Source organism: Coregonus clupeaformis, chromosome 26, assembly GCF_020615455.1.
Source record: "Coregonus clupeaformis isolate EN_2021a chromosome 26, ASM2061545v1, whole genome shotgun sequence".
NCBI lineage: Eukaryota > Metazoa > Chordata > Actinopteri > Salmoniformes > Salmonidae > Coregonus > Coregonus clupeaformis.
In genome coordinates this window covers 35,955,885-35,979,172 of record NC_059217.1, presented here as the reverse complement: position 1 = coordinate 35,979,172, position 23,288 = coordinate 35,955,885, and the positions used below count along the sequence as shown (strand labels likewise).

Here is a 23,288-nt window from a genome sequence, read left to right as displayed (position 1 = left end):
TAAACCACTTCTATGCTCGCCGAGGCAAGCAACACTGAAGCATGCATGAGAGCACCAGCTGTTCCGGATGACTATGTGATCACGCTCTCCGTAGCCGATGTGAGTAAGACTTTTAAGCAGGTCAACATTCACAAGGCCGCAGGGCCAGACGGATTACCAGGACGTGTACTCCAAGCATGTGCTGACCAACTGGCAAGTGTCTTCACTGACATTTTCAACATGTCCCTGACTGAGTCTGTAATACCAACATGTTTCAAGCAGACCACCATAGTCCCCGTGCCCAAGGACTCTAAGATAACCTGCCTAAATGACTACCGACCCGTAGCACTGACGTCTGTAGCCATGAAGTGCTTTGAAAGGCTGGTCATGGCTCACATCAACAGCATTATCCCAGAAACCCTAGACCCACTCCAATTTGCATACCGCCCCAACAGATCCACAGATGATGCAATCTCTATTGCACTCCACACTGCCCTTTCCCACCTGGACAAGAGGAACACCTACGTGAGAATGCTATTCATTGACTACAGCTCAGCATTCAACACCATAGTGCCCTCTAAGCTCATCACTAAGCTAAGGATCCTGGGACTAAACACCTCCCTCTGCAACTGGATCCTGGACTTCCTGACGGGCCGACCCCAGGTGGTAAGGGTAGGTAACAACACATCTGCCACACTGATCCTCAACACGGGGGCCCCTCAGGGGTGCGTGCTCAGTCCCTCCTGTACTCTCTGTTCACCCATGACTGCATGGCCAGGCACGACTCCAACACCATCATTAAGTTTGCCGACGACACAACAGTGGTAGGCCTGATCACCGACAACGATGAGACAGCCTATAGGGAGGAGGTCAGAGATCTGGCCGTGTGGTGCCAGGACAACAACCTCTCCCTCAACGTGACCAAGACAAAGGAGATGATTGTGGACTACAGGAAAAAAAAGAGGACTGAGCACGCCCCATTCTCATCGACGGGGCTGTAGTGGAACAGGTTGAGAGCTTCAAGTTCCTTGGTGTCCACATCACCAACGAACTATCATGGTCCAAACACACCAAGACAGTCGTGAAGAGGGCACGACAAAGCCTATTCCCCCTCAGGAGACTAAAAAGATTCGGCATGGGTCCTCAGATCCTCAAAAAATTCTACAGCTGCACCATCGAGAGCATCCTGACTGGTTGCATCACCGCCTGGTATGGCAACTGCTTGGCCTCCGACCGCAAGGCACTACAGAGGGTAGTGCGTATGGCCCAGTACATCACTGGGGCAAAGCTTCCTGCCATCCAGGACCTCTATACCAGGCGGTGTCAGAGGAAGGCCCTCAAAATTGTCAGACTCCAGCCACCCTAGTCATAGACTGTTCTCTCTGCTACCACACGGCAAGCGGTACCGGAGTGCCAAGTCTAGGTCCAAAAGACTTCTCAACAGCTTCTACCCCCAAGCCATAAGACTCCTGAACAGCTAATCATGGCTACCCGGACTATTTGCACTGCCCCCCCACCCCATCCTTTTTACGCTGCTGCTACTCTGTTAAGTATTTATGCATAGTCACTTTAACTCTACCCACATGTACATATTACCTCAACTACCTCAACTAGCCGCTGCCCCCGCACATTGACTCTGCAACGGTACCCCCCTGTATATATAGCCTCCCTACTGTCACTTTATTCTACTTCTGCTCTTTTTTTTCTCAACACTTTTTTTTGTTGTTCTTTTATTTTTACTTTTGTTTTTGTTTGTTTGTTCAAAATAAATGCACTGTTGGTTAAGGGCTGTAAGTAAGCATTTCACTGTAATGTCTGCACCTGTTGTATTCGGCGCATGTGACCAATAAAATTTGATTTGATTTGATTTGATTTGCCCCTGGCTATCAGTATTTTTTATTTTTTTAAATACAAAAATTGTGCCTTCTGGTTTGCCTAATGTAAGGAATGTGAAATGATTTATACTTTTGATACTTAAGTATATTTTAGCAATTACATTTACTTTTTAAAAGTATATTTTAAAACCAAATACTTTTAGACTTTTACTCAAGTAGTATTTTACTGGGTGACTTTCACTTTTACTTGAGTCATTTTCTATTGAGGTATCTTTGCTATAGTGCGAGCATTTCATCAAAATAGACAAAAGTCAAGTATGGGGAGTAATGTATAGCTAAATAAATGCTGCAGTAGCTGTTTTCAAGGTGTTTCTGCCATTTTGTTTCATATCTGGTAATGCACAAAGAAATACGTATCCTAACGTTATAGCTATCCCACCTTGCGCGTCAACCCTGCCTGCCTTGTGAATGAAGTGCTGAAAGATTCATTTTTTAGAAGCAATCCGCACAGGCATAAAAGTTGGTCTAACTACTAAAGTGAGACTTTATCCTCGATGGCAACTGAGACTGGCCCCGTGGTGTCGCTGATGGCAACTGAGACTGGCCCCGTGGTGTCGCTGATGGCAACTGAGACTGGCCCCGTGGTGTCGCTGATGGCAACTGAGACTGGCCCCGTGGTGTCGCTGATGGCAACTGAGACTGGCCCCGTGGTGTCGCTGATGGCAACTGAGACTGGCCCCGTGGTGTCGCTGATGGCAACTGAGACTGGCCCCGTGGTGTCGCTGATGGCAACCGAGACTGGCCCAAGATGCAGTTTAGTTGTTGTATATAGGGGGATTGGTGAAAAGGCTTTTTGGTTCTATTTGCGGTGGCGGCTGTGCCATATATTTCCTGATGTCACCCCAACGGGCCCCAATAAAGACAGAGACTGCATCCCAAATGGCATCCTATTCCCTATATAGTGCACTTCTTTTGACCAGAGCCCTATGGTCCCTGGTCAAAAGTACTACACTATATAGGTAATAGGATGCAATTTGGGATGCAGATCTAATCAGGGCTGGAGTATCACATTCCACCAGCCTCTCTGCACAGCTGCAATTCATTCCGAGCACTGCCTCATAACCCTGTCAGTTTGAGAGGGAGGGAGAGGTTGGAGAGAGGAAGAGAGAGAGGGGTAGGGGAGAGGAACAGGGATGGAGGGAGGGAGGGGTAGGAGAGGAGAGGAGGGAGAGAGAGGGGTAGAGGAGAGGAACAGAGAGCAAGGGCTAGGAGTGAGAGTGGTAGAGGGGAGGAAGAGAGGGAAGCAAGAGATAGGAGTGAGAGTGGGGAAGATTGAGGGAGATGGAGAGGGAAAGCAAGTGAAAGTCAAATGGAGAGAGGGATGAGGTGGGAGATAGAGAGGGGGGAAGGGGAACGCAAGGGATAAGAGGTAGGGAGAGCGAGTCGGAGAAGGGGCTCTTTGACAGCTTGTTTTCTATATCTGGAGGAACAGACTGCTTGGTGTTTACCCTGTCTATCTGGAGGAACAGACTGCTTGTTGTATACCCTGTCTATCTGGAGGAACAGGCTGCTTGGTGTTTAGCCTGTCTATCTGGAGGAACAGGCTGCTTGTTGTATACCCTGTCTATCTGGAGGAACAGGCTGCTTGGTGTTTACCCTGTCTATCTGGAGGAACAGGCTGCTTGTTGTATACCCTGTCTATCTGGAGGAACAGCCATTGAGAAAGAGAGCCCACATTTTTGGGATACACGATTTGAATAATCTCTTTGATGTAATTGTTTCTCATCTGCAGGAGTAGCCTAAAGCATTTCTTAACAACAGAATGTCTTACCTTGACATGTTGAAGAAAAGTCAGCTAACTTGTGAGCAGTCCAAACAATCAGAGTAAACACAATGATCAGATTGTCACACTGAACCTTTCCCCACTGAGCTGTGACCTGAGTCAGTTAACCAGTTCCACAGTTCCATTTTCTCACGTTATTGCGGTGTTTGCACTTTATTTGAATACGGTGTCCTCCGCTCTATTCTGTTTTCACTACACCCTGGTGTTTTGACTAGGCATTTCCCATGACCACCCCTGCGGGGACAGATGCTGATCTGGTGTCAGTTTAGTATTTTCACCACTAATAGTTAAAGTTAGGATTGGGGGAAGAGAAGCTGATCCTAGATCTCTACCTAACGGAAACTTCACCTCGGAGAGGCAGATCAGATAAGAGATGACAAGGTAGATAGTGCTGACTGAAAGCAACACAACTGTTGCCTGAGGAGGAAACAGGGAGAAATGGTGCTTGTGTCCCAAATGGCACCCTATTCTCTGTGTAGTGTCTGAGAGCCATATAAATCAATGTCTACTGTTAGGGTCACGTCCTTATACTGTAAGCCTGTTAAATGGAGGGTGTTTGTTAATAGAGGTGAGTTGGAGCAGTGGTGTGGAGAGAGATTGTCATGTAGATAAAAACATTAACAGCATTACCTAATTTTTTACGTCCGTCAATGATGGTGTGTGAAGCCCAGGTCAGTTTTACACACAGTGTTATTATAGTAGTATAGTATTTATATTATGTCCTGTTCTATTCTATTATAAGAGACCGTGTCTCAAGTTAAGATTTCATCCTGTGTTGGCGTTGTGACAGTGCCCTTCAAATAGTTGTCGTGAGTTTTCATGTTGCCCCTAGTAGAGACCAGTCAAATGATCTCTCTCTATCTCTTTCCAAAATGCCACTCAATAAAATCCACATAGAAATAAACCAGTCATCTATTCAACTCCATGCCTTGCATTCACTAGGGGGTTATTTTCAGTCAAGAACATAATTTTCACACTCGTAGATCAGACCAATCAGAAGCAATGAATTCCTCTGCTGCTGAGGACCCATTGAAGGAGGTGGTTAGTCGTAATGTCAGTATGTTGTCACGTCAGTACTGTATAGCAGGGGGGGAATGAAGTGAAGTGGCTTTTCCGTGTCAACGTAAGGGCCCGATGTGGTTAGATACAAGGCTGTGTTGAGGCTGGAGGGCCTCTTGTTGCTTCAGACACGGCCCTGGTGGCCCTTTTCAGTCCACCTGACCTCTGATCTTTGGCTGTTGACCCCTTCCTGATAACACACCTCGTCACCGCTCATGAGAGCAATGGCCGCTACAGTACCAGAGATTCTAAAGATATTCTACAATCCATCTCTTTTTTTTTTCAGTTTCTTAGTCTCTCCAATTCTCTTTTTCCCCCTCTCCCATCTTCCATGCAGTCTATCTCTTTTATTTATGTAACTTTCTTCCACTCCCTCTACCTTCTCTCTCCTTCATCTTTCCCTTGCACTCTTTCTATCCCTTTCTCTCCCTCCTCAAACCCACCGTTTCTCCCTGTCACTTCCCCTGGACCATGAAACTCTGAAAAGACGTAGAAGAATTGAATCAAGCTATGCAGGAGGAAGACTAACAGAACCCTAGTCCTTCATGTAAACCTTCATCCTCTCGCACATACTCACTGTACTCCTCAAATAGCTTTCCCTAATCCTCTCTCCATCAGTAGTCTTTCAGTTGGGGGAGAAAAAGGCTCATCTGCAGTGAATGCATGACTTGCCGTGTGTAGGCTAGACCGGGTTTTGCAGTCGGCTTAGGCCTTTCTCTAATCAGTATAAATACAGCTCGGCGCTCACCACACTCATCCTAATCACACAACACCACAACACTGTCTCTCTGCCATCAGTGTTTATGCTAATGTAAATATTTTCATTATCTCGACAATGATATATGTTTAATTGGCAATCTGTTCCCAGGCCTTTATCCCCAAGTGGGTTTAATGAAAACTAATCAGGCACAGAGGCTGACGGCAGCGCTGATTGGTGCGTGGACAAGGGTCGGACAACCAGCTCTCTAATTCCCATGGCTATCGGAGAAGAGAATTTGCATGTGCTCCACCTGTCGAACTCCAACGGAAATTTTAGTGAGTGAGGAGAAACTCCTGTTAAAGTGAATTTGCCAGTGTTGAAGTTAACTTGGTTGGTTGATAAACTCTGGTTTAAGTGATACATTTTAAGTGAGCTTCACTAAGTGTTTAAGTTAGTTTCATCCCACGATAAATCTCATGTTCAAGCGCTTAAGCTTAACTTGGTGACCTTGCCAATATTTGGCAAAGGGAAAGTCTCTTGTTAAGTGAACTCAATTGAGTGAACAAGATCAACACACCATGAATGTCAAAACTGTTGTTTTAAATTGAGCAAACTTGACCCACCCTGACACTCAGCTCAAAGTGACTTTGACCATGTCTAACAACACTGTGTGCAAAAGTAAACTTGACTAGCGTTAAAATAACACTTAATTGAAAGGACAACCAGAGGGGAGTAGTGGTATAGTGTAAACTACAGTGAGGGGAAAAAAGTATTTGATCCCCTGCTGATTTTGTACGTTTGCCCACTGACAAAGAAATGATCAGTCTATAATTGTAATGGTAGGTTTATTTGAACAGTGAGATACAGAATAACAACAAAAAAATCCAGAAAAACGCATGTCAAAAATGTTATAAATTGATTTGCATTTTAATGAGGGAAAATCAATCATATATAATATAAACCATTCACACAAACGTCCACGCGGTGTTAGCATACCTCTAATGTAAAACCACCTGTTTCCCCCGACATCACACTCGGGCACATACACACACAAGTCCTTTATGGTATTTTTCTACAGTACCTTATGTGTGGTGTCAACATGTCCCATTGATGCATTTGGAATGTGCATCTGTTTTGAGACGATGCCGAAAATACAATGGCGGGTCAGACCAACCTGTTCATTGGAGGAGATTATTGTTGTCTATTTTGGTCAAGCTGCCAAGCCTGGAGACAGAGCAGGGGCAGAAGAAGAGTCTAATGGAGTCCCTGTAGGTCCTTGAATCTTCTCAATCCAGAGCGTGTGCATAGTCTACTTTACTCTAGCCGGTTTGCAAAGTTTCTTCCCGCTTCTTTCGTCTCTGAGTCCACAACGTTTTGGAGACAAGACACCTGAGGGGTATGTCACGCAGCCAGTTAGATATATTTGGGATTTTCTAAAGATGGTTAGCTTCAGTTAGCTTCATATTCCTACTGTTAGTCTGTGATCTCTTGCTTCATCTATTTCACGAAGGTGGATACTGATTGAAAACCTGACGTTAGAGCTGCAGACTGGCTACTTATATGGTCTGTTGGTCTGTGTGTAACCCACAACATTTTGGGGTAACAAGACACCTGGACTTCAGATCTCTTGTTTGTTTTGGTGGCATCAACAGACAGTTGCCAAACATATCACAGCAGCTGGACTATGGGGGTTGCAAAATGGGGGTAACCTCTCAATGCAAAATGGCCGCCTCATTGCCGGCATGTTCTGCCATCAACAGAATGTTGCACTAGGTTGTTGCAGCATAGCCAGCGGGCACACTATGTCAGGTGTGTCAGTGATGCCATGTCCGCGACCAGGCACGTGCACAGATAGGGCTCTACCTGTACAAATCATATGCCCCTTTGTCCTTCTAGTCTCCAAAGTGCCATTTTGGGTGGTGGTATAATTTCCCCCAAAATAATTTTTCTTCATTTAGCCTACATCTTTCATGTTGGGTCTGGTTGGCAGCAGAGAGAGGCAGAAAGACTGAGGTGAATCACAATCACTAAAAGAAATGTAGCTAGCTAACTAGCAGATTTACATCGATCATCAACATCAATGATCAGCTGATAGCCCACCCTCTTTTCCTGATGTCAATCATGTCTTTAGGAGGCCCTGTAACATAGCTTGCTTACAATTTGTGATGAGTGAGTGTTGTTGCAGAAATAAATAAAAGGCCTATGGTCAAAAAAGTTTAAACTTTCACTACAGAGGCATTTGGTATGTTATGAATAGAGATATTTCCAAGCGGGGAGGTGCCCTTTTTCCATTTTGAGCACCAGCCTCCTGAAAGGTATGTGCACGGCCCTGCCCGCGACAATGCCTGTTATTACTGGCATGGCATCAATGATAGGCTGTCAGCAGAATTGAGTGCCACCCATGCCCCCTCACCCCTCTCATGCTGGAGGTGCCCTTGTTGTTCAGCGCCACTGCCAGGGTTGCACAGGGGGGGTTGGGGGGGTTGGGGGGGACACCGTTTGAGAGCTGGCCAAACAAAAGTTTCCCAATGTGCCACAATGTTAAACCCCACTTCATTGCATCACGCTGCTGGATTAGGGTTAGGGTGTGACGTCAAGCACTAGGCTGAAAGCAATCCCACAAAAGGACAATGGAGATGGGAGGGAATAGTTAGTTGGGTATAGAGAAGAATATGTTGGCTTGGTAACATGGAGAGATGAAGGCGTACTGTGTCTGTGTCTGTGCTTGTGTTCCTTGTGCACACATTTGTATTGTGTGTGTGTGGGCTGAGAGCAGAGCAGAAGACGAATTTCCGTTGTATTGAAGATTGCTCTGTTGATTTCATATGAAAGGAGTACACTGACCGTTCGTTTGCTGTAGCTTTTCCTGTTCTCTGTAACAAAGGCTTTTTGAAGCCACTGCCAAGACCACCGCCACACTTCCTTCCTCCCGCAGGTGGTCAGGGTAGGCAACAACACATCCACCACGCTGACCCTCAACACGGGGGCCCCTCAGGGGTGCATGCTTAGTCCCCTCCTGTACTCCCTGTTCAATTATTATTTAATTTGTTTGACATATTAGTCATTTAGCAGATGCTCTCATCCAGAGAGACTTACATGAGTGATTAGGGTTAAGTGCCTTGCTCAAGTACGCGTCAACAGATTTTTCACCCAGTCGGCTCGGGGATTCGAACCAGTGACTTTTGGTTACTGGCCCAACACTCTTAACCGCTAGGCTACCTGCCACCCTACCTGTTCACCCAAAAGTGCGTGGCCGCGCTCCAACACCATCATTAAGTTTGCCGACGACACGACGGTAGTAGGCCTGATCACCGACGACGATGAGACAGGGAGGAGGTCAGAGACCTCTCACTCAACGTCAGCAAGACAAAGGAGCTGATCGTGGACTACAGGAAATGAACATCGACAGGGCTGTAGTGGAGCGGGTCGAGAGCTTCAAGTTCCTCTGTGTCCACATCACTAAGGACCTATCATGGTCCAAACACACCAACACAGTCGTGAAGAGGGCACGACAACACCTCTTCCCCCTCAGGAGGCTGAAAAGAGTTGGCATGAGCCCTCAGATCCTAAAAAAGTTATACAGCTGCACCATTGAGAGCATCTTGACTGGCTGCATCACCGGTTGGCATGGTAACTGCTTGGCTTCCGACCGCAAGAGGGTAGTGCGTACGGCCCAGTACATCACTGGGGCTGAGCTCCCTGCCATCCAGGACCTCTATACCAGGCGGTGTCAGAGGAAGGCCCTCAAAATTGTCAAAGACTCCAGCCACCGAAGTAATAGACTGTTTTCTCTGCTACCACACGGCAAGCGGTACCGGAGCGCCAAGTCTGGGACAAAAAGGCTCCTGAACAGCTTCTACCCCCAATCCATAAGACTGCTGAACAGTTAATCAAATGGCTACCCAGACTATTTGCATTAACCCCCTTTTTCTTTTGCACTGACATTCTTGTACTTGCTCTATGCACTCTACCCGCACACTCACACATACTACACTGACACTCCAACACACACACACCTCACACACACAAAACAAACACACACATGCATATTGACGCCACACACACTCAGACATAGACACACTTTCACACTCTTCACATACGCTGCTGCTACTCTGTTTAATATTTGTCCTGATTGCCTAGTCACTTTTACCCCTACCTACATGTACATGTTACCTCAATTACCTCAACTACATTTACATTTAGGTCATTTAGCAGACGCTCTTATCCAGAAAGACTTACAAATTGGTGCATTCAACTTATGATAGCCAGTGGGACAACCACATTTTTTTTTATGGGGGGGGTAGAAGGATTACTTTTATACTATTCCATGTATTCCTTAAAGAGGTAGGGTTTCAAGTGTCTCCGGAAGGTGGTCAGTGACTCCGCTGTCCTGGCGTCGTGGGAGAGCTTGTTCTACCATTGGGGTGCCAGAGCAGCGAATAGCTTTGACTGGGCTGAGCGGGAACTGTGCTTCCGTAGAGGTAGGGGGGCTAGCAGGCCAGAGGTGGATGAACGTAGTGCCCTCGTTTGGTGTAGGGTCTGATCAGAGCCTGAAGGTAAGGAGGTGCCGTTCCCCTCACAGCTCCGTAGGCAAGCACCATGGTCTTGTAGTAGATGCGAGCCTCAACTGGAAGCCAGTGGAGTGTGCGGAGGAGCGGGGTGACATGAGAGAACTTGGGAAGGTTCAACACCAGACGGGCTGCAGCGTTCTGGATAAGTTGTAGGGGTTTAATGGCACAGGCAGGGAGCCCAGCCAACAGCGAGTTGCAGTAATCCAGACGGGAGATGACAAGTGCCTGGATTAGGACCTGTGCTGCTTTCTGTGTAAGGTAGGGTCGTACTCTGCGAATGTTGTAGAGCATGAACCTGCAGGATCGGGTCACCACTTTGATGTTAGCGGAGAACGACAGGGTGTTGTCCAGGGTCACGCCAAGGTTCTTTGCACTCTGGGAGGAGGACACAATGGAGTTGTCAACCGTGATGGCGAGATCATGGAGCGGGCAGTCCTTCCCCGGGAGGAAGAGCATCTCCGTCTTGCCGAGGTTCAGCTTGAGGTGGTGATCCGACATCCACACTGATATGTCTGCCAGAAATGCAGAGATGCGATTCGCCACCTGGTTATCAGAAGGGGGAAAGGAGAAAATTAGATGTGTGTCGTCTGCGTAGCAATGATAGGAGAGACCATTTGAGGATATGACAGAGCCAAGTGACTTCGTGTATAGAGAAAATAGGAGAGGGCCTAGAACTGAGCCCTGGGGGACACCAGTGGTGAGAGCAAGTGGTGCGGAGACAGATTCTTGCCACGCCACCTGGTAGGAGCGACCTGTCAGGTAGGACCCAATCCAAGAGTGAGCAGCGCCGGAGATGCCCAACTCGGAGAGGGTGGAGAGGAGGATCTGATGGTTCACAGTATCAAAGGCAGCAGATAGGTCTAGAAGGATAAGAGCAGAGGAGAGAGAGTTAGCTTTAGCAGTGCGGAGAGCCTCCGTGACACAGAGAAGAGCAGTCTCAGTTGAATGACCAGTCTTGAAACCTGACTTGTTTGGATCAAGAAGGTTATTCTGAGAGAGATAGCAGGAGAGTTGGCTAGAGATGGCACGCTCAAGAGTTTTGGAGAGAAAAGAAAGAAGGGATACTGGTCTGTAGTTGTTGACATCGGAGGGATCAAGTGTAGTTTTTTTTAGGAGGGGTGCAACTCTCACTCTCTTGAAGACTGAAGGGACATGGCCAGCGGTCAAGGATGAGTTGATGAGCGAGGTGAGGTAAGGGAGAAGGTCTCCGGAAATGGTCTGGAGAAGAGAGGAGGGGATAGGGTCAAGCGGGCAGGTTGTTGGGCGGCCAGCTATCACAAGTCGCAAGATTTCATCTGGAGAGAGAGGGGAGAAAGAAGTCAAAGCATAGGGTAGGGCAGTGTGAGCAGGACCAGCGGTGTCATTTGACTTAATAAATGAGGATCGGATGTCGTCAACCTTCTTTTCAAAATGGTTGACGAAGTCATCCACAGAGAGGGAGGAGGGAGGGGGAGGATGAGGAGGATTCAGCAGGGAGGAGAAGGTGGCAAAGAGCTTCCTAGGGTTAGAGGCAGAGGCTTGAAATTTAGAGTGGTAGAAAGTGGCTTTAGCAGCAGAAACAGAGGAAGAGAATGTTGAGAGGAGGGAGTGAAAAGATGACAGGTCCGCAGGGAGTCAAGTTTTCCTCAATTTCCGCTCGGCTGCCCGGAGCCCTGTTCTGTGAGCTCGCAATGAGTCGTCAAGCCACGGAGCAGGAGTGGAGGACCGAGCTGGCCGGGAGGATAGGGGACAGAGAGAGTCAAAATGTGCAGAAAGGGAGGAGAGGAGGGTTGAGGAGGCAGAATCAGGAGATCGGAGGGAGAAGGATTTAGCAGAGGGAAGAGATGATAGGATGGAGGAGGAGAGAGTAGCGGGAGAGAGAGAGCGAAGGTTGCGACGGCACATTACCATCTGAGTTGGGGCAGAGTGAGTAGTGTTGGAGGAGAGCGAGAGAGAAAATGGGTCAGGGGGAAAAGAGAGAATGTCCACTTGGGAGAGATGAGGATTCCTGTGCCACCGCCGCGCTGACCAGATGCTCTCGGGGTATGCGAGAACACATGATCAGACGAGGAAAGAGCAGTAGGAGTAGCAGTGTTTTCTGTGGTAATCCATGTTTTCGTCAGCGCCAAGAAGTCGAGGGACTGGAGGGTAGCATAGGCTGAGATGTTCTCTGCCTTGTTGGCCGCAGAACGGCAGTTCCAGAGGCTGCCGGAGACCTGCAACTCCACGTAGGTTGTGCGCGCAGGGACCACCAGATTAGAGTGGCAGCAGCCACGCGGTGTGAAGCGTTTGTATGGCCTGTGCAGAGAGGAGAGAACAGGGATAGACAGACACATAGTTGACAGGCTACAGAAAACGGCTACAATAATGCAAAGGAGATCGGAATGAAATTAACTAATCATCTGGGAAAGCGAGAGAGCGGGGCCTCCCTCACTTACATTTCACTGAAACACTCAAATATAACTCTCCCAACTTCCACTTTAGAAATTATAATTGTTGTAAACTACAGCGGTTCAATGTTTTCTCGGAATAGACTCTAACTTAGTTTATTCAGCTAACTACCTGGTACCCCTGTACATTGACTCGGTACTGATACTATTTTGTGTTACTATTCACTTTTTAAAAATGTATATTTACTCTGTATTGTTGGGAAAGGGCTCGTAAGTAAGCATTTCACGGTAAAGTCTACACCTGTTGTATTCGGCGCATGTGACAAATAACATTTTATTTGTTTTGATTTATTTTAGGTGAACACAGAGTGCCTCTCTGAGGGCCGAGAGGACTTAATGGCGCCTGTGTATCAGTTTAATGTTCCGTGGTCATCCCGTTTGGTTAATAACCCTTGTTAAAGTGATTTGTGCCACCAGACACACCAGTAGGATTCTACACACGGCCGGCCCACACTGATAAATGAGCCTACTTTCTCTGTGCCAATGTCCATAGCTTTCTCTGACATCCCTATTCTGGTAGGTGTCTGTAGACTTTAGTTTACCCCATAGATCTTATTCGTTTTATGGCATTCCGTGTGTGTGTGTGTGTGTGTGTGTGTGTGTGTGTGTGTGTGTGTGTGTGTGTGTGTGTGTGTGTGTGTGTGTGTGTGTGTGTGTGTGTGTGTGTGTGTGTGTGTGCCTGTGCTGTATTGGGGGACGTAAGACAGTAGTCGTCTGTAGCCAAGCTACATTGTGTCACTGCCTCTCACTGTACTGTGAATTAAATCGCAGGCAGCAGTGCAGTCTGGGAAGCCAATTGGCTGGAGAGAGGAAATGAGAGAGCGAGGTACGGGTCAGATAGTATTCCCCCTTCCCCTCCTCCCTATGACAGGGACACACCACCACCACTACAGAGCAGCGGAGTGAAAGACAGAACTGTAAACATGTGGAAGCAGGTAAAATAGGCCAGCTTGATTGAACCCTTAAAGATGCGCTATGCAGAATTCGCTCTGCCAATTGCTGGTTGCTAAAATTCTAATAGTTCGACCTAATTCAGTTTGTGACAAAACAAGCAAGTATAGTGTAGAGAATCATTGGACCATCTAGACCGCTGTGAAATATATTTTCAATAACCAAAAATATTGTATTTTCAGCTGTTTGAAAGTAAAAGACTCAAAAACGAAACTTAAGAACGGGAAGCATAGAAGTAACACACATACAGTAGAACAGATCTACCGCTTCTTAAACTTGCTTTCAATGAGAATGACAGATCTATAACTCACATTTCTATGTTCATTTGATCAGGTTGCCCAAAAAATTTAATATTTTGACCGTTGGGGCAATGCTGGGGCTAGGATGTAACTGCTTAATATATAGAGGGGCAATGCTGGAGCTAGGAGCTAACTGCTTAGTATATAGAGGGGGCATTGCTGGAGCTAGGAGCTAACTGCTTAGTATATAGAGGGGGCAATGCTGGAGCTAGGAGCTAACTGCTTAGTATATAGAGGAGGCAATGCTGGAGCTAGGAGCTAACTGCTTAGTATATAGAGGGGGCATTGCTGGAGCTAGGAGCTAACTGCTTAGTATATAGAGGGGGCATTGCTGGAGCTAGGAGCTAACTGCTTAGTATATAGAGGGGGCAATGCTGGAGCTAGGAGCTAACTGCTTAGTATATAGAGGGGGCAATGCTGGAGCTAGGAGCTAACTGCTTAGTATATAGAGGGGGCATTGCTGGAGCTAGGAGCTAACTGCTTCGTATATAGAGGGGGCAATGCTGGAGCTAGGAGCTAACTGCTATCTTAGCTCCGTTTGGTGAGCTGGGGCTTGGCTTGGATATTATATGCAGTCTTGTCTTATGCAGTATTATGTTCAGTGTATCTTCAGAGCGGTGTGCCGTGCAGCTATAAAAGCTAACCCGTTCATCTGTTGTGATGGTACAGTCCGGTGTGCACGTACTAGCTTTAGCTGGGATTAGATTGAGATTTAAAGAGAGAGACTTAGAGCTCTCATTTAGATTGAGAGGGAGAGGCTTTAGTGAGCATAACTGAAATAAATGAAGTTGAAATAAACCATTTAACAAAAGCCAGCGTGTGGGACGGAAGGCTGGTTATTAGCTGTATGATTTACGGCCTACATAGCAGCTCCATTCAAAGGGCTAGTTATTATGTCTGTCTGTGCCACCACACACACACACTTACTTATACATGTACACACAGACAGACGCATGGACAGACAAACACCCCCCTCTGTCCCTCCATAATGTACCAACACCCACCCTCTGTCTGTCCTCCACATGTCCGTCTGTCCTCCGCCTTGCGTTTCAAACACATTTCATCTGGACACCTTTTAAATTGACCTGAAGTTTGACTGAACACACACCCACTCACCAAATAATATAGTTTTTAAAGCAATCTGTCTTTCGCAGGGTGGGGCTCTTGCAAACCTGTCAGCTGTCTCATGTCAGTAGATATGGAGACAAATGACTCCACTTAGGTTAGGGTGAGACGTCAGAGAGAGGGGAGGCTGCTTCCCAAATGGCACCCTATTCCCAATTTAGTGCAGTCATTTTAACCAGGGTCCATATGGGTCCTGGTCAAATGTAGTGCACTATATAGGGAATAAGGTGCAATTTGGGATGTAACCAGAGAGAGCCGCTGTTCAAAGCCAACGTATTCAGCCTTTGGTATATCGATGACTTGGGAGGGTGTGTCTCAATGTCTGAGGTGAGCAATGCATAGAAGAAACATCGATAACGTTAAACAGGTTCCATAAAACAAGTGGACGGTGATAATTTATTCTGGGCCCATATTCAGAGTTTATATGGACAGGTGAGGACCTGATCCTAGATCAGCATTCCTACTCTGAGAAGCTTTGTTCTTTTCTGTGTGGTTTCGTCATGAGAAAACAGTGAGAATGCACTAAGATCAAGCTTTTATCAAAAGGCATTTACACACTGTTGTACAGTCTTCTCAGTGGCTAATAGCAATTAAGCTAATGTAGAGCCAACTTCTGAAGCCCACTCTTGACTGAGTTGATGTTGACACTGATTGGATTGGAGGCAATTTTAATTATACACGGTAATGACTAAACTATCAAGGCCTGAGCATATTTAGAAGAGTGAGTGAGAGTTCCCTAGGTTTTGACCTGTCAGAAGCACGTACAGGAGTAGAGAAAGGGGTGACAAAAGGGGTTCACTTGACACAGCAGGGGCGGGGGGACTTTAGTGTGTTTGTTTGGGTGGGGGGGGCTAGATGGACAGACGTCCGTCTCTATCTCTCTCTATCGCTCTCGCTCTATCTTTGTAGAAATAGTATTTGTTTGGTCGTGTGACTCCTGTCATGGCGGACAGTGTGTTTGTGTAACCCAGTGTGTTTGTGTAACCCGTCGACTGCCAGCCGTCACTCATGCATGTCATCTGGATACCGCTGACGTGATGACGAGGTCACATGACACCAGTAGGAACAGCCAGACAGAGAGCAATCTGCTGCATGGTGTACGTCCCAAATGATACCCAATTCCCTATGTAGTGCACTACTTTTGACCAGGGCCCATAGAGTCAAGTAGTGCACTATATAGGGAATAGGGTGCCATTTGTGACATAACCATACACTACAGCATTTTCACAGGTGGTCGCTCGTATGACCTTCCAGCCTCTCACACTGTGATAGCGTTCTGCTTTCTCAAAGGGAGATACAGACTGTACTGGGTGAGAAGAAAATAGACTGTTTTCAGCCAAGTTTGACTGACAGGCGTAGGCCTATTATAGGAACAATCTGTTTGGTTTTGCTGACGCTCCTGACAGTGAATCAGACAATGTTTTTGTAGTAGAAACGATGGTTGGTTTTGTTGAAGTGAAACGTTGTGTGTTTGCTGCTGAGATCAGAGAGGCAGTGCATTAACAGGTTTGTGTGTTGCGCACATCAAAAACAGCCCTTAGCTGCTGACGGTGTCCTGACAGGCCTCGATACAGAGCCTCTGACAGAACACAGCACCTCCATACAGAACCTCTGACAGAACACAGCACCTCCATACAGAGCCTCTGACAGAACACAGCACCTCCATACAGAGCCTCTGACAGAACACAGCACCTCCATACAGAGCCTCTGACAGAACACAGCACCTCCATACAGAGCCTCTGACAGAACACAGCACCTCCATACAGCACCTCTGACAGAACACAGCACCTCCATACAGAGCCTCTGACAGAACACAGCACCTCCATACAGAGCCTCTGACAGAACACAGCACCTCCATACAGAGCCTCTGACAGAACACAGCACCTCCATACAGAGCCTCTGACAGAACACAGCACCTCCATACAGCGCCTCTGACAGAACACAGCACCTCCATACAGAGCCTCTGACAGAACACAGCACCTCCATACAGAGCCTCTGACAGAACACAGCACCTCCATACAGCGCCTCTGACAGAACACAGCACCTCCATACAGAGCCTCTGACAGAACACAGCACTTCAATCGCCTTGCTAAACAAACGCAGCCTGCTTTTACAGTCCACACACGCTTGTATAGTACACACACACACATTTCACACCCATGGGAAACTTAAATGAAGTCTGAAATGGGAGCAGATTAAGCAAATGTAGAAGAAATGCTGTACTAATCCAGACTGGAGTGTCCTCACATACCCCCTCAGGCATTGTAGGGCGGCAGGTAGTCTAGTTGTTAGAGCGTTGGGACAGTTTCTGGTTCGAATCCCCAAGCCGACAAGGCTCTGTCAATGTGCCCTTGAGCAAGGCACTTAACCCTAATGTAAATCGCTCTGGATAAGAGCGTCTGCTAAATGACATTAAAGAAAATCTAAAAAATCAAGGTAAATACCTCACCATAACAGCCCTCTGAGAAAAAACGTCGGATTTCTCAACAACAAAACCATGCATAAAGTGGATTCAATAGATTTGACCATAGAGGGAAACAGCCATTTGTCAATGGGCTTTTCTATGACTGAATTGGATGGGTCAGATAATAATTGAAAAGTTAGGAGCAGGCAAAAACACAGTGATATTCCCTGTTGTGTAATGCCTTTGGGCCCTGAAACTGGCATTGATTGTTTACAAGCAATGCAACGATGTTGGATGACATCAGTGTAATATTACATTTGCTGTTGAATTTGATGGGGATCTGTGAGCACGTCACCATCGTAGCTCTTGGCAAGACATTCTTTGTATGGTGAGTGTAACTGCCATCCCCTGGATAGCACTATTGATCAATGACATAATTATTTGCTTCAGTTCAGCCTATATCACTAATACTTAGGCCTCTATCCACCTAGACAGCAGTACAAACTTTTCTAAGTTAATTTTCTTTGATACAGTTGGCCCCAGCTGTGTCCTCTGAGACATATTCGTATCTAGAGCATTGTGCGTATTTGCCTATGTGCGTCCCAAATAGAACCCTGTTCGCTATTTAGTGCACTACTTTTGACCATTGCCCATAGGGCTCTGGTCGAAAGTAGTGCACTATATAGGGTGCCATATGGGATGCAACCTCTATAAAGATGAATAACGGCACATCAGCCTCTTCAAACATCACTGTGTGTATTGGACCAGAGGGCTTTCTTCCTTTCCTTAAAACCAGGAAGTGAGCTCTCAGCTGTCACTCCACATCAGCTCCTACACGAACAGAAACTGACAGGAACAAGGACAGCAGCAGCTCCTGTACAGGGATTTGATGGAGGGAATCTATTGGGAGGGTGCTGTGTTGCCATGTGTGCCCCTGTCACTTGGGATGCGTGCCAAATGGCACCCTATTCCCTACATAGTGCACTACCGTTGACCAGGGCTGGTCAAAAGTAGTGCACTATGTAGGGATTAGGGTCCCATTTGGGATGCGGCCATGGTGGTGTGTACTCAGGGTCTAAGTGATTACATCATAACTCTCAGAAGAAGAACAACACATTAAAGCTTTGTGGTACTGATATCTAGGGATGAAACGCTGTAGAATGTGATTTTGTCTCCCCAAAGATCCAAATCTGCCTGTATGTTCGGAAAGGGACTGACTTAGCCTACATAGCAAGCAACAACAAGACCTGTTGAAGACTAACATAATTTAGTAGGTGTGATTGGCTTTATGATATCAAGAGATGCATATATAGGTTACACACATTTCTTCTCTAGTTTTTTAAATTTTTTAAAACATTTTTAGTCATTTAGCAGACACTCTTATCCAGAGCGACTTACAGTTAGTGAGTGCATACATTTTTTCATACTGTTATTATGAGATGTCAACACTTAACTTATTCACTTAGCATCAGTTACACTCTGAATGATTTTGTTTAATAAATGGAACTCTTGTCATCAAGGTTTTCGTCGGCGGTCAACTTTGACTGTTCACAAGTGACTTCGGTTTTCCAACTCAAGTCCAACCTACATGCTCCCAGAAGTGATGAGAGTCGAGCTTTGTAGACTGTGTAGAGGATTCGCCTCTCGCCTGCTGAATTGCAATGCATTGGGTGCCATTTACCTTCAAATCCTTACCAAAGCTTTGTGTGGTCCCAAATGGCACCCTATTCCCTATATAGTGCACTACTTTTGAACGGGGGCTTATGGGCCCTGGTCAAAAGTGGTTCACAATATAGGGAATAGGCTAGGGTGCCATTTGAGACCCAAGCCCTGAATCACTGGCTGAGGGGGAAATCGATGGAGGCCCTGCCTGGCCTGACCGCTCTCTCTCTCTGTGTCCGGTATTTTGTGCTGAGCCTGACACTTTAGGGCGAGATCATACGAACTGTCCAGGACGGGGGCAACTGCCACCCCTCACATTCTACACACACCTGTGAAAGTCGGGGGGGGTTAGGGAGTGTTTGAAACCAGCTACGCCACTAGAGAATGATCAGCTTGTGTCTACATGTGAGTGGATGGGGGTGAAAATCCAGCACGATGACCACAGACTGATTCGACAGCCAGGGATGCTAATTTTGTTCCACTCTGTTTTATCCCCCTCTCTCCTCCTCCCTCCATTCTCCACCACTCCTCCCTCTCTTCTCCTCTGTTCCTCTCACAGCCATAACCAGAGGACCACGTCGTTCCGGCACCCCGTGACGGGACAGGTTTCTCAGGAGAACGTGGATTTTATCCTCCAAGAACAGTGAGTGACTAATCTCCGTTTATCTGTCCTTTGTGCGATGACAACTTTTGGTTGTCAGAATGTCGCTGGTATGCTAGTTGGTAATGGTGAGGAACAGGCCTGTGGCCTCTCAGGAATGTCAACGGTGTGCATCTATTTGGTACTACGAGCGTGTAAACCTCAAACAATGCGCCAAGCTTAAGTATCTACATTAATTTGTATTCATACAGCGTCTCAGACAGATATCAATCTTTGGTTGAGAGAATGCCAAGAGTGTGCAAAGCTGTCATCAAGGCAAAGGGTGGCTATTTGAAGAATCTCAAATAAAAACATATTTTGATTTGTTTAACACTTTTTTGGTTACTACATGATTATATGGTCCTCTGTAGCTCAGCTGGTAGAGCACGGCGCTTGTAACGCCAAGGTAGTGGGTTCGATCCCCGGGACCACCCATACACAAAAAAATATATGCACGCATGACTGTAAGTCGCTTTGGATAAAAGCGTCTGCTAAATGGCATATTATTATTATTATTATTATTATATTATATATGTGTTATTTCATAGTTTTGATGTATTCACTATTATTCTACAATGTAGAAAATAGTAAAAATAAAGAAAAACCCTTGAATGAGTAGGTGTTATAAAACTCTTGACCGGTAGTGTATATTATTTGAGACCGTAGATAGGAGCCTTAGAAATTGTGGCGATGGCCAGATATGTCGAGGTATATGAAGCAGTGAAACAATCAGCTTTGGAGTAATGGAATAGTGGTTAAAGCCAATACTGTTGGGGAAGCTGAAATGTGGGAAAGTTGGCTAGATCAGTAGATGTTATTTGGAGTATATATGGCATTGGGTGTGAAGTAAAGGGCAATGCCAATGTTGTTGAGATTATGGAACAGAGTGGTACATTAACCCAAATAGGATGTTATCGGTCTCTCTATGAATCATCAGGGTGGGAGGCTGTACCACCATCGTTAGCAATGTCCCCTCTCAAATGTCCAGAGCCTTATCTCCAGAATCCACTAACCCTTAGCTGGCCTCTACCAAGCCATCCTAACCCTGACTGTGTGACCAAAATGGCACAGAGTCAGTGAAGCTAGGATTTACCACCTAACCTGCTCTACACAGTGACCTCTGAACTCTGGTATACAAGTCAAGTGTTATCTTAAAATCTTAAAAGATCTGTAAAATCCGCCAGTTTTATGAACTGATCTCAGTCAGAGTACCAGTGTGATATGTCACCTCTATTAATCTCTTGCTCTCATTTCTCTCTTTTTGCGTTATTCTTTCATCTGTTTTCATTGTTCTGCCCCTCAGCATTTGTGTTCAAGGATATTCTGGGAAAATTGTCAAAGTTCCTAGAACAAGTAAAACCTTTTAGTTGGTAGAACCTTGTAGTTGGTATTACCTTGTAGTTGGTAGAACCTTATAGTTGGTATTACCTTGTAAAACCTTGTACATTTACATTTACATTTTAGTCATTTAGCAGACGCTCTTATCCAGAGCGACTTACAGTTAGTGAATACATATATTTTTATACTGGCCCCCCATGGGAATCGAACCCACAACCCTGGCGTTGCAAACGCCATGCTCTATCAACTGAGCTACATCCCTGCCGGCCATTCCCTCCCCTACCCTGGACGACGCTGGGCCAATTGTGCGCCGCCCATGAGTCTCCCGGTCGCGGCCGGCTGCGACAGAGCCTGGATTCGAACCAGGATCTCTAGTGGCACAGTTAGCACTGCGATGCAGTGCCTTAGACCACTGCGCCACTCAGGAGTCACCAACTTGTAGTTGGTAAAACCATGTAGTTGGTAGAACCTTGTAGTTGGTAGTACCTTGTAGTTGGTAGAACCTTGTAGTTGGTAAAACCATGTAGTTGCTAGAACCTTGTAGTTGGTAGAACCTTGTAGTTGGTAGTACCTTTTAGTTGGTAGAACCATGTAGTTGGTAAAACCATGTAGTTGGTAGAACCTTGTAGTTGGTAGAACCATGTAGTTGGTAGAACCTTGTAGTTGGTAGTACCTTGTAGTTGGTAGAACCTTGTAGTTGGTAGAACCTTGTAGTTGGTAGAACCTTGTAGTTGGTAAAACCTTGTAGTTGGTAAAACCATGTAGTTGGTAGAACCTTGTAGTTGGTAGTACCTTTTAGTTGGTAGTACCTTTTAGTTGGTAGAACCTTGTAGTTGGTAGAACCATGTAGTTGGTAAAACCATGTAGTTGGTAGAACCTTGTAGTTGGTAGAAACTTGTAGTTGGTAGAACCTTGTAGTTGGTAAAACCATGTAGTTGGTAGAACCATGTAGTTGGTAGAACCATGTAGTTGGTAAAACCTTGTAGTTTGTAGTATATTTTAGTTGGTAGAACCTTTTAGTTGGTAGAACCTTGTAGCTGGTAAAACCATGTAGTTGGTAGAACCTTGTAGTTGGTAGAAACTTGTAGTTGGTAGAAACTTGTAGTTGGTAGTACCTTGTAGTTGGTAAAACCATGTAGTTGGTTTATTTTTTATTTTTTTTATTTCACCTTTATTTAACCAGGTAAGCCAGTTGAGAACAGGTTCTCATTTACAACTGCGACCTGGCCAAGATAAAGCAAAGTAGTGCAATAAAAACAACACAGAGTTACATATGGGGTAAAGAAAAAAAACATAAAGTCAGAAAATACAACAGAAGGTTCTACCAACTACCGTTGGTAGTACATTTTAGTTGGTAGAACCTTGTAGTTGGTAGAACCATTTAGTTGGTAGAACCATGTAGTTGGTAGAACCTTGTAGTTGGTAGAACCATGTAGTTGGTAGAACCTTGTAGTTGGTAGAACCTTGTAGTTGGTAGAACCATGTAGTTGGTAAAACCATGTAGTTGGTAGTACCTTGTAGTTGGTAGAACCTTGTAGTTGGTAGAACCATGTAGTTGGTAAAACCATGTAGTTGGTAGAACCATGTAGTTGGTAGAACCTTGTAGTTGGTAGAACCTTGTAGTTGGTAGAACCTTGTAGTTGGTAGAACATTGTAGTTGGTAGAACCTTGTAGTTGGTAGAACCATGTAGTTGGTAGAACCATGTAGTTGGTAGAACCTTGTAGTTGGTAGAACCTTGTAGTTGGTAGTACCTTGTAGTTGGTAGTACCTTGTAGTTGGTAGAACCTTGTAGTTGGTAGAACCTTGTAGTTGGTAAAACCATGTAGTTGGTAGAACCTTTTAGTTGGTAGTACCTTTTAGTTGGTAGAACCTTGTAGTTGGTAGAACCTTGTAGTTGGTAGAACCATGTAGTTAGTAGAACCTTGTAGTTGGTAAAACCATGTAGTTGGTAGAACCTTGTAGTTGGTAGAACCTTGTAGTTGGTAGAACCTTGTAGTTGGTAGTACCTTGTAGTTGGTAGTACCTTGTAGTTGGTAGAACCTTGTAGTTTGTAGAACATTGTAGTTGGTAGTACCTTGTAGTTGGTAGAACATTGTAGTTGGTAGAACCTTGTAGTTGGTAGAACCATGTAGTTGGTAAAACCATGTAGTTGGTAGAACCTTGTAGTTGGTAGAACCATGTAGTTGGTAGAACCTTGTAGTTGGTAAAACCATGTAGTTGCTAGAACCTTGTAGTTGGTATAACCTTGTAGTTGGTAGAACCTTGTAGTTGGTAGAACCATGTAGTTGGTAGAACCTTGTAGTTGGTAAAACCATGTAGTTGCTAGAACCTTGTAGTTGGTATAACCTTGTAGTTGGTAGAACCTTGTAGTTGGTAGAACCATGTAGTTGGTAGAACCATGTAGTTGGTAGAACCTTGTAGTTGGTAGTACCTTGTAGTTGGTAGAACCTTG

The 23,288-nt window shown here is 45.7% G+C and overlaps 1 protein-coding gene across 9 annotated transcripts in view; it reads left to right on the top strand.

The window, feature by feature from the left end:
• LOC121540091 (pleckstrin homology domain-containing family A member 7-like) overlaps window positions 1-23,288 on the top strand; it is a 171,218-nt gene that overhangs the window by 59,834 nt on the left and 88,096 nt on the right. For all 9 annotated transcript variants that reach the window (XM_045207838.1, XM_045207833.1, XM_045207837.1 and 6 more), the window contains one exon: window positions 19,417-19,500. In XM_045207838.1, coding sequence (XP_045063773.1) covers window positions 19,417-19,500 — 84 coding nt within the window. The remainder of the gene's footprint in view (window positions 1-19,416; window positions 19,501-23,288) is intronic.